General features: G+C 34.9%; 1 protein-coding gene across 6 annotated transcripts in view; it reads left to right on the forward strand.

Annotated features, from left to right (window-relative positions):
• The window catches only part of LOC106159787 (adhesion G protein-coupled receptor V1-like), a 127,434-nt gene extending 117,035 nt beyond the window's left edge, over positions 1 to 10,399 (forward strand). For all 6 annotated transcript variants that reach the window (XM_086998849.1, XM_086998853.1, XM_086998851.1 and 3 more), the window contains 16 exons: positions 154 to 355; positions 648 to 751; positions 1,012 to 1,128; positions 1,375 to 1,488; positions 1,884 to 2,063; positions 2,296 to 2,385; positions 2,645 to 2,723; positions 3,410 to 3,594; positions 3,844 to 4,051; positions 4,368 to 4,472; positions 4,709 to 4,928; positions 5,164 to 5,278; positions 6,551 to 6,708; positions 6,922 to 7,043; positions 7,197 to 7,382; positions 8,208 to 10,399. In XM_086998849.1, coding sequence (XP_086854975.1) covers positions 154 to 355; positions 648 to 751; positions 1,012 to 1,128; positions 1,375 to 1,488; positions 1,884 to 2,063; positions 2,296 to 2,385; positions 2,645 to 2,723; positions 3,410 to 3,594; positions 3,844 to 4,051; positions 4,368 to 4,472; positions 4,709 to 4,928; positions 5,164 to 5,278; positions 6,551 to 6,708; positions 6,922 to 7,043; positions 7,197 to 7,382; positions 8,208 to 8,513 — 2,491 coding nt within the window. In that variant the 3' untranslated portion in view covers positions 8,514 to 10,399. The remainder of the gene's footprint in view (positions 1 to 153; positions 356 to 647; positions 752 to 1,011; positions 1,129 to 1,374; positions 1,489 to 1,883; positions 2,064 to 2,295; positions 2,386 to 2,644; positions 2,724 to 3,409; positions 3,595 to 3,843; positions 4,052 to 4,367; positions 4,473 to 4,708; positions 4,929 to 5,163; positions 5,279 to 6,550; positions 6,709 to 6,921; positions 7,044 to 7,196; positions 7,383 to 8,207) is intronic.
• The last annotated feature ends 442 nt before the right edge of the window (positions 10,400 to 10,841 follow it).

Below are 10,841 nucleotides of genomic sequence, written 5' to 3' on the forward strand. Positions count from 1 at the left end.
AATATATGTATCAGTTGACATCCTCCACTATTAATAGCAAAAAATAGATAATTCAAAGTTACATTTTACACTTGTCTGAAAATTGAATCTCAGACTGGGTCATCGGAAATAATGACCAAAATGAAATAAATTCCAAATCTATTTTTCATCTAGATTGAAGACAGTTGGTAAGAATGAAAGGAGTGTCCGGCTGGAGGTCCAGAGGATCAAGGGCAAAGGTCAGACTGTCCAAGTGGACTATGCCACCAAATCAGTGGACACACCTCAGTCCATAGCTGGTGTTAGGGTCTACTCTGCACTGGACAAGGCAGACTACAGTGCTGTGTCAGGAAAACTCCTCTTTGACGCAAATGTGGTATGTAAAAGATTTGATTGAAATTTAAAAACAAAGTAGTTATTATATTGCTGCAGTAGTGTGTACATGTGGATTTTGCTGTAGATCACTGACCAAGCTGAATTATATTCAAATGATATTACATATATTTTCATATTTGTTATCACTGTTTAAACTCTCTGCTAAAGAATTTGACTTTTGATCAATGAATGTTTCAATAATGAGAATCACTTACGTGCCAGTGGCATAGAGTTTAATTATCAGGTAGCAGTGAAAGTGTGTACAATGTTTATTCTTTTTATTTTATTCTCAGGAGAGCCAGTATCTTGTGATATCACTGAGTCCAGTGACAGCTTCAGACAACCCTTACCCCAAGATGTTCCAGGTGGTGCTAGGTAACCCCACCAGTGGAGCCAGGTATGACTTGACCTTAAGTAGGAGGATTATAAGATATAACAATGTGATGAAGTACATTTCTGTGAGTCTTAGAGGAATTATAACAGTAATGCAATATGGCAAAATACACATGTGCATGGTGAAATATCATTGCACTTTGCCATTTTTTTATAGAAATTAAACAAAAAAAATGGGGATAGCGATTGGTCTTCAACATTGTAAACTGACTTTTCAGTCTAATGAAATTCTAACTATATTGATTTGCTAATGTTCTTTTTTAGTTTAAATAAGGTGATGTCTGTGGCCAATGTGACCATAGTAGAGACTGATGAGCAGAAGTTCTGGGACATCAGGGCAGAGGCTCTCCTTCCAGAAATGACTGATAACAACATCAACAAGTGAGTGTCAAACTAGGTGTTGGCTTTGATCACAATATTCCCAGTTATATTTAATTTTATAGTTTAATTAAAATATTCTTGCTTAGAAAAGGATAAGTTAAGAATATGGTTTTGTCTAGCAATAGTCATTTCCAAGAATGAATTAAGAAGCCTGCTTAATATTTTTGCCACATATATGTTCAGTAACTGCTTTGACATCACTGTTACATGCATTTGATTCACCTACATTCTGTTGTTGTTGTTCAGCCTGATAAATGACTTGAAGACCACAGTGGGCAATGATAGGAGTCTCAGTAACAATGAACTGCATGTCACCGAGTATATACTGGACCTGATGATCCAAGAGGGAGAAACAAGACCGTAAGTTTTGGTTATTTAAGTATGGCTTAGAATTTGGAGCTGTTGATAAGTGTTAAGATGTTGCTGTCAATTAATGAAAATATAGTTTGCCTGGGTCATTGTCTCTCATAATATGACTACATTTAATTTATTATTAATGGATCTTATTAGTATCATTTTCTTTTTATTTAAGTTCTCAAGTTTCAACACACACACACACACACACACACACACACACACACACACACACACACACACACACACACACACACACACACACACACACACACACACACACACCAATCATATATGAAGAAGGGATTTCCAAAATGACCTATGAAGCAAAAGATAATGAAACATGGTATTTTTAGTCAACTTTTATAGGAGTTGATGAAGCACAATCTTTTATTTTCTAGATTACCCCTGGCAACCAAGAAAGGGATATTATCCATCTTTTGTGAGCTCCTAGATCCCACCCGCACAGACAGCACTAGGGGGCAGTATGAACTGATTAAGTTGTTTGAACGCTTCACTTTCATCTGCCTGACCAATCAGAGCTGTCAGACCCCTGAAGCAACAGATGACAATAAAGAATTGTGAGTAATGTAGCCCTTTTTACCAAGTATGCAATATTTATTGTCTGATGTTTTGTATTCAGTAGATTTTGCCATGTTCTCAGAATGATTTCATAAGGTGTGTAAGCAATAGTCAAGTTGTGTACTGCGATATCTTTTGTACATCATGTTATAATGATGAAATATTTACCCAGTGTAGAAGGGTGTTAATGCAATTACTAATGTAAAACATTGTTAATATATTTCCTTCTAGGCTCATGTTTGACAATGAGTGTACATATGTGAGGTTTGGTGTAGCCAGGTGGTATCCAGACTATATCAATGGATTTGAATATAAGGGACTGTGAGTATACACTGATTACAGTTCCACTACTGAATTTTTACATTAATTTTATTCCCGGATAGAAAAAAGTTAACAATTTTTGTCAATTTATATCTGCAAATATAAAAAAATAATTATCAATAACAGTACTATTTGGCTAAGACTTTGCTATAACATTTTGTCATTTGCTCTGTGTTACTTTTAAATATTTTAATAAATGAAGACAATCAAATTAGATTTCAAAACATTCTATTTATTTTTTTGGTCAACTTTATTTCAGAAAACAAGACTACTTCAATGTTCCTATCCAGTTATTGGATACCACTGCTGAGGGTGGTGTAAACTCTGCTAATCCAACGGTTAGTATGATATTTAGGGGTGTCTTTCAAAGCATATATTACATTAAAGGCACATACGAACCGAGCATCGGTGGAGCGTGGATTCCCAGTAACACATGTAAACCACTTCTACTAGATTCTTATATGACTCAAATTAATTCGACATGCCAAGGGATAAACTGAATAGATCACTCGATTAGCCATAAAAGACCTTTAGACTGCTCCTTTCTTTAAATTTTTGGTTGTAAATTTAACCTACTTTCGTGACCTACTTTCCTGCCCCATTGACATACAGCTTAGAATGCCAGCAGAAAAATCTGTTCAAACATCATTTTCGGGTAAAATTAAACAATGCCTTTTGGTAATTCTCTTAGTTTTACTACTTGAAACTATATGCTGGCATTTGTTTGGTTACTGTGACAAAAAATTGACTTTGTATGCATCTTAAAAAGAAGACAAATGAATCAAAGGCTGCTGCTTTATTATTAAATAGGTCTTATTCTTTTAGAAATTTTGTTTAAATGCAGATTATAAGAATATAAATTGTATTTAAAGTCACTTAATTCGAGATTAATCACATCCCATTTTTAATATCATTTGGTGCAAGATGCATTATGATTCTTTCTTTAATGCTTCAAAACATCCTTGAAACCAATATTTCTTTAAGCATTTTCCTTTCAATGTTCCCCCCTTCTTATTCTATTTAGTGCCAAGATGTCCACTTCATAGAGTACTCCAGTGAGCAATGGTTCAATCCCAATGCCAACAACCTCCTCCTGGCCCAGAAGGTCCTCACTTTTTCCATCAGAGGACGCACTTTTGGGACCATCAGCAGTCCTGTCAAGTTCAGAGTAAACACTGATAACAGGAGGATCACTGCACGCAGAGCACAGTAAGTGATCAACACAAACAGATTATCTTAGTTATTATCATTTCTTTTCGTATTTTTATTTTGTAAATTGACTTGATATTTTAGACTTTCCATTTATGATTTCTTTGTATTTTCTTTTTATCTGGTTAAAAATTCATTGATATTTATACTATATACTAGATAAAAAATACATTCTAGTGAAAAAATCATTTCTCTTCTGAAAAAGAATCAAACAATTCAGCAATGACCAGAGGATTTCAACTCTTCCAGGTGTGTCTACTTTGAGGAGTCCACTCAAGCTTGGACATCGGGCAGTGTTTGTCGAGCCACCAATGACCTGAACCTGGACCTGGGCATAGATAGCTTTGTGGACTGTGAGTGCTCTCACCTGTCCAGCTATGCGGTCCAGGCACAGACATCAGACCCCAACCTGGTCTGGTACCCCATCTGGTTCTTTATATCTTGCTTTATTGCTATGGTGAGTTAATTACCAGATCATTGATTTATACCTTACCCATATAATTGTGGCTTAGCAAACAAACTATTCTTTTCTTAAGTTTAAATTGAACTGAGAAACTTGTTTTGCATTCTATATGATGGTTTAATGGATTTTTAAAGGAGACTTTTTTGGTTTGAATAAAGTGTCGATTCATTTTGTCCTACCAAGATATTAAAATATGCTTTCTTATTAATAGATTGCATGTGTCTTTCCATTCTCTACTAATTTAAATATTTTGTTCTTTTACTATCTTTTATAAAAGTATTTACTCAGCATCCTATGTCCTCCATTTCAGACGGGCCTAGCCCTTGCCATCTTGTCTCACCATATCTGCTCCATATACTCCATGTTTGCTGCCAACCTCCTGATGCACATGTGCTTTGCCACCATGGCAACTGAGGTAAACTATCACATGCAGTTTGTTTACAACTATATTCTTCATTATCATTTTCAATTTGAATTCTGTAGAACTTTTGAATAATAAAAGTTAAGCTTTTAATTACTTTCAAGGAGAAACTGGCTAAACAAAAAGTTAATTTTAGCCAACCAGGCTGGAAACTAAACTCTGGATTTTACTCAAGTTTAAACTCTCCCACTGCAATATGGTATAACATACATATCAACTTCCACCTCCAGATCTGCTATGTGGTGGCAGCCTACATCAGTCCAGAGATCCTGGTACCTCCCACAGCAGATGACAACTCCAGGTGCATTATACTGGGGCTGTTCACACACTACTTCTTCCTGGCACAGTTCACATGGATGTTCACTCAGGCAATCAACTTTTGGAAGATCTTAGTGCTGAATGATGAACACACAGACAGAAAATATGTCCTTTACTTCCTTACAGGATGGGGTGAGAAGCAGTGACATTGATTTAAATGCTTGCAGAGTGCCATATATTTTTCTTCAGCTTTAGGATTGAAATAAAACATGATTTTTATATAGATAGAAATATATAAACATTACAGAATTGATAACAATACTGAATGTTTTTTTAAAAACCTAGTACTGTAAATTTCTGTACATAACTGTAATGAAGCTGTGTACTTTCTATTGCATGAGTTGGTGGCATTTCCTTTGTGTTTCAGGCCTTCCTGCCATTATTGTGGCAGCCTTTTATGTCATCACTTACAACTTGTACAAGTTTGTGTACAATGTGCCAGAAAACTACATCTATGGAGACGTGAATCTCTATGGAGAAATGTAAGTTTATGTGTAAAAAAAATGCTATTGTGTATAAAACATTATATTATTTGTCAGAATAATGCAGAACTGAAATTGAGATGTTGAATAAATTTATGTTTTAATGTTGTGGTAGATTTTATTGACAGTTAATTAATTTAGGCCCTGTTTTTTCTCTTCATGTACACCTTGTTTGCTTTCCTGACCAAATGCTTTGTGTAGCAAACAGTTAAGTTAATTGAACATGTTAAGAAAATAACCCAACCTATTTCCAACAACTAATAAGATCTACGGAGCTTTGTTAGTATCATATTAACTTTTTTGTATTTTCATTTAAGTTTTATTTAATGGAATTTTCACCGTGGTGAAAATTATTTCTACCGCGGTGAAAATAATTTTCACTGTAGTGAAAAATAATTTACACCGCGGTGGGAATTAATTTTCACCGCGGTGGAAAATAATTTTCACCGCGGTGGTAATTCCTGGCCATCTCGGCCCGGGTGATGCATACATGTAGGTTATACGAATCCAAAATTTACCAGATGTCAGGGAAGGAAGTTGATAAAGACAAGCACATGCACATGCACGCGGTTTAACCGGTCTATGTGCCAATCATCCCAGGAATGTGGAGGAAGCGGACAGTATTCGAATAGCTTAAAACCACCGAAATGTTGTACGTCGCTTTCCCCTTTATAATATCTTGCGTATTATTGGAGATATTGGTAGAAAGGAACCTCTCCGAAGAAACCGAGCTTACATCTATTAAGAAAAGATCTATGGACACATCACACAAATATTTAAAAATACATTGTCCAAAAATAACGTTAAGTATTTAGTAATAACAATGGGATTCCCTTTGCATAAAATTGCGAGCGGGACTTTAATTATATAGATGGGAATATATAGATGGGAAACTTAAATAAACGGCAGTGGCCCCACGAACAGATCCACCAAACTTGTATGTATGTAACAATAGCATGCACCGTGACGGCATCTGGCAAATGTAAGGTTCTCATTACCTATTCCTCACCGGGGCCGAGATGGCCAGGAATTACCACCGCGGTGAAAATTATTTTCCACCACGGTGTAAATTATTTTCCACCACGGTGTAAATTATTTTCCACCGCGGTGAAAATTATTTTCACCGCAGTGAAAATTCCATAAAATAAAACTTAAATGAAAATAGAAAAAAGTTAATATGATACTAACAAAGCTCCGTAAAGATCTGTATTTATTTTAAAAAAAATATTTGAATATTTTATTTATTCCTCATCAACTGTTCTATCTTGGCAGGTGCTTCATAGTGAACCCATATGCTGCCTTGGGAGGAGTGATAGGGCCTATCCTAGTGTGCCTGTTTGTTATTGGCATTGCCTTCATCCATGCCTTCCAAGTCACTCCACAATGGCAGGCATATGATGATGTGTACAGGGGGAGATATAACATAAATGGTATGGAAATAATATAATGATGTCTGAAAAAAATACATTTTTAATGTCACAAAAGAATTCCAATATGTAAGGTAAGCTAAGAATATAATGTAAATTTATTTATTTCTATGTCTATTTATTTGTTTTGTCAAAATGTTTTATTGAATTTGATTCGGCAAAAAAAATGTAGTTACATAGATACAATTTCCTAATTTGCAGTGTTGTTTTTTTCAGAGGTGAGGACAATCCTGTTTTTCTGGGCCACCATCATTCTTACCTGGCTGTGGGGAGGACTACACATGGCCTATGGGGAACTGTGGATGCTCATTTTTTTCTGCATCTTCAACACCATTCTGGTAATTAATCCTTGCAATACCGTGTGTGATACATTGAGAAGTTCTGTTAGTTAAATTCAAATTGATATTTTGTTTGTTCTGGTGATATATATTATTCAATTCATTCCAATGGTCCTCTATTATTGACTTATATATTTCACTGTTTTATTCCAGGGTCTGTTTGCCCTAGTTGTGTACTGTGCCCTGCGGAACCCCTGTCTGCCATGTTTCCGTCCCCAGAAAGCCAGCTATTCTTTGGACATCACTGGGGGTTCATCTGCAGATGGCATGCAGTACCACCCCAGACCCCCTTCTGTCACAGGAAGCCTCAAGGGATCCAGAGCATCACTTATTAATGAGGTAATTGAATGGCATTTGCCCTCTTTCAACTTGACTTGATGCAATATATTGACAACCTGAATCATTTTTGCTTGCATGTTCTATGTATGGTAGATTGTAATGGTATTTAGTAGTTAAACTGGTAAAAGATTATTTGACACATAGTACCAACATTACTTGGTCAAGAGAAATCTTCCTCAGTAAATTATTACAACTTGGTAGTTTTTCTTTATTAATTTATATTCATTCGTGGTCACATTAAACTAATGTCACTGTCATTGAATGTCTGTATCAGGGGATGCTGGTAAGGGAATTTGTTTTGTACACATACTTGAGCACTGACTGAGAGCATGATGTGAAGTGTAGTCTAGTTGACACTTAGGAAAAATCATTTGTCAAATTTGAGACATTCCATTGGTTATTATTATCACTATAAAAATCACTTTCACCCTCTGATGGGTAGCATCATCATATTTGACCTACACAATTTTATTTCCAAATACCACTGCAACAAGTTCCTTGCAATGATGTGTTGACTTTATTTAGGTTAAAATAAGGCTGAGACACAACCTGATTAGCACCATTGATTTAATTATACCCCTGCTGTGAATTTGTCTGATTTTAAGAATTTGATACCCTAGCTAACACTGTTTTGCTTGGTTCTGTGAAATACTAGTATGTAACATTTTTGCAGAAAAATCTAGTTCACAGATTTTAATTAGCAATGTACTGTCCTTTTTTTATGAAGGTGAGATGTTGATTTTTTTCTTTTCTTAAAATATTAGTTTAAATTTTTTTTTAATTTTGCATCTTTTCAAAATGATATCTTTTTATTTCATATTGCAGAGCTGGGAGCGTGATTCCACTGGTGTTCCAAATGGCCAAATGCGTGTAAAACGCACACCAGCAAGCAATGGTAATATTTATGTAAGCGCTCCAGGAGGAAAGACAGGTCCATATGTGGGAGGAGATGACGATGTAGATTCTCAGGAATTTGATGATTTGATTTTTGCATTAAAAACAGGAGGATCTGGTATTGCTCCTAGTGAAACCAGCAGCCATGATCAAGACGGCGCATTCCCTGCTATTCAAGCAGGAGGAAGTCCAGGTTATGAAATGAGAAGGATTTCAATAGCAGATACTCATTTGTGACAGGGTACTGGAGTTTGAGACAAATCTCTGAAAGTAATCAGTGACATTTAGATTGACCAGGGTCTCACATTTTTTTTTTACCTGAAGTCTAAATAGTGATCAAAAAGGCCCTTCAGCACAGATAAATGAAGATTGAACTAATTGGTGGTTAGAAGTTTTCAAAGTGCTCAGTTTATTTGTCTGAAGACCTGGAAGATTCCAGAGTTTTCTATATTAATTGGTATTTTAAATGACCATGTATGTATGTGGTGTGTAGTTTTCACATACCCAAAATGTGTGTATTCTTTTGTATTGCTTTGCATGCTACTGTACTTGTATTCAGTGCTTAAACTTAAACTTCAATTTTGATATTGCTAGCTCTATCAGACATCCTTTAAAAGGGTAGAAGTCGGGATCTTATTCCCTTTTCATATTAGGACAGAGTGCTCTTATGGTCATTTATCAGCACATTCTGCTTGTTAAATTCACCAAGAGATTACTGGTCTGGTTATAAAGACCTTTCTGTGTAACCTTCAGGAGTTGTGACATAAAATGTAAAGGTTGGATGCAAGGAGAGTACTACAGTTTGATAAGATCTAACCATGATCATTCCACTGTTAAATGTAGTAATAACCAGTAGGAAGCATAGTAGCTGTAGTATGTTCAGGACCTGTCTTATATATTGAACAAAATTTCCAGAATTGAGAGTATGAAATCACAAAGGCATGTCTTTTTAAAAGAACTGTAGCAGAGCCTGATAATTATGTATAAAGAAATATGTTGATCATGGTCCATTTTCAATTGAAATTGCTCATTTTAATAGAAATAATCAAAATTAGATATTTATTAACAAATTTGCAATAATCCAAGTATTTATATGGTATTCACCAATGTCTGTGTTGCTATTGATTGCACTATAACCTTGCAGCTGAAGTTATTTGTGACATATTAGCAGTAATATGCAGTAGATCTGCACTAGTATTTATGATATTATGGAGTTTTGCATTTTAGCTTTTTTAATCATTTACTGGCTGCTGAGACATTTATTGTGTTGTGAGAGGCATTAATCTCATATTTTGACCAAGTCCTCCTTGTCTTAAATAGTTCATTTTAAGCTGCATTTTCATATTGTGGTATAAATTTCATTTTGCTATGCAAAACATTCCATCCAGGACTTATATATTTACATTCCAGTTCAGTATATCAAAATAACGACTAATTATAAATGTTTATGGCTTGTATATTATAACCATTTCTTATTCGCCTTTTTATCACTTAATTAGCAGTTATGTATGCACTATATATAGCTGATGATATTGTTATACTCCAGTCTTTTAGGTGAAATTTGCTTGCTTACTTGATTCACTCACCAGAAATGTAACATTATGATTGTACCATTTTCTGTGCTCCATGAGGCATCATTTTAGTTACATTTTTTGTCGTTTTGTTTTATACAGGGCCCATTGTTTTGTATTATTTTACCGTCCACTTAAATGCCTTGCATACAAGGAGAAATGAGATGTTAATGAAAGGGTAATTAAGGTTGTGGCCAATATGCTGAGAATTCTTTTTGTTATGAGATTGTTTATATCATGTAGACAAATTAAAGCCAGTTTTTTTAGGATACGTATTGGCATCGGATCTATTGATAATTTTTTTTTATTTTAGAGAACTTGGCTGAATTTTGGAAAGTAATTGAGATTATTTGCATTATTCATGTGAAGATATATTATTTACAAATTTATTGCACTGCATTTCCGTCCTGGCACATTCTTACAGTTTGGAAACATTTCATATGTTACCAACCCATCACAATTGTGCATATATCTTGCAAGTTCTGTCCATTTTTATACATATTATTTAGGAGGTATTGTTTTCAATGCTCAATAAAATTATTGGAATATCAACTGTAATGGTCTTGTTTAATGCATTTTCCACTCCACCATGTTCTCCAGAACTTTTTCACCAGTTACACTCCAGAGTTTCAGTTATCATTCAGTACTTGCAAGCTTTTCCAGCAAAACTTTCACATCTATTTTGATGCTAGTTATTAAGACACCAAAAAATGTCCAACAGGTTTTAGCTTTTCCAAAAAAAAAATTACAGCTGATGACTGCAAACATAAACAAAAACAAGGCAGCAAAGCTGTCAAATGTACAGACAAAGAACAGAAAATAAAGATGCAAATAAGTGAAAAATTACATTTTCACAAAAAACTGTTAAATTGCCAGAAAAATTTACCAAACAGACTGCGTTGCCTATTGAAGCTGTATGTTAGACCCATGTTTCTTTCCTGTAAGTTTGAGAACAGTAAGTGACATGATTTCCCTTAAATGGTCATCATAGGAG

The sequence above is a fragment of the Lingula anatina genome, chromosome 1 (genome assembly GCF_051362555.1).
Source record: "Lingula anatina isolate TDL-2025a chromosome 1, LinAna3.0, whole genome shotgun sequence".
NCBI classification, from domain to species: Eukaryota; Metazoa; Brachiopoda; class Lingulata; order Lingulida; family Lingulidae; genus Lingula; species Lingula anatina.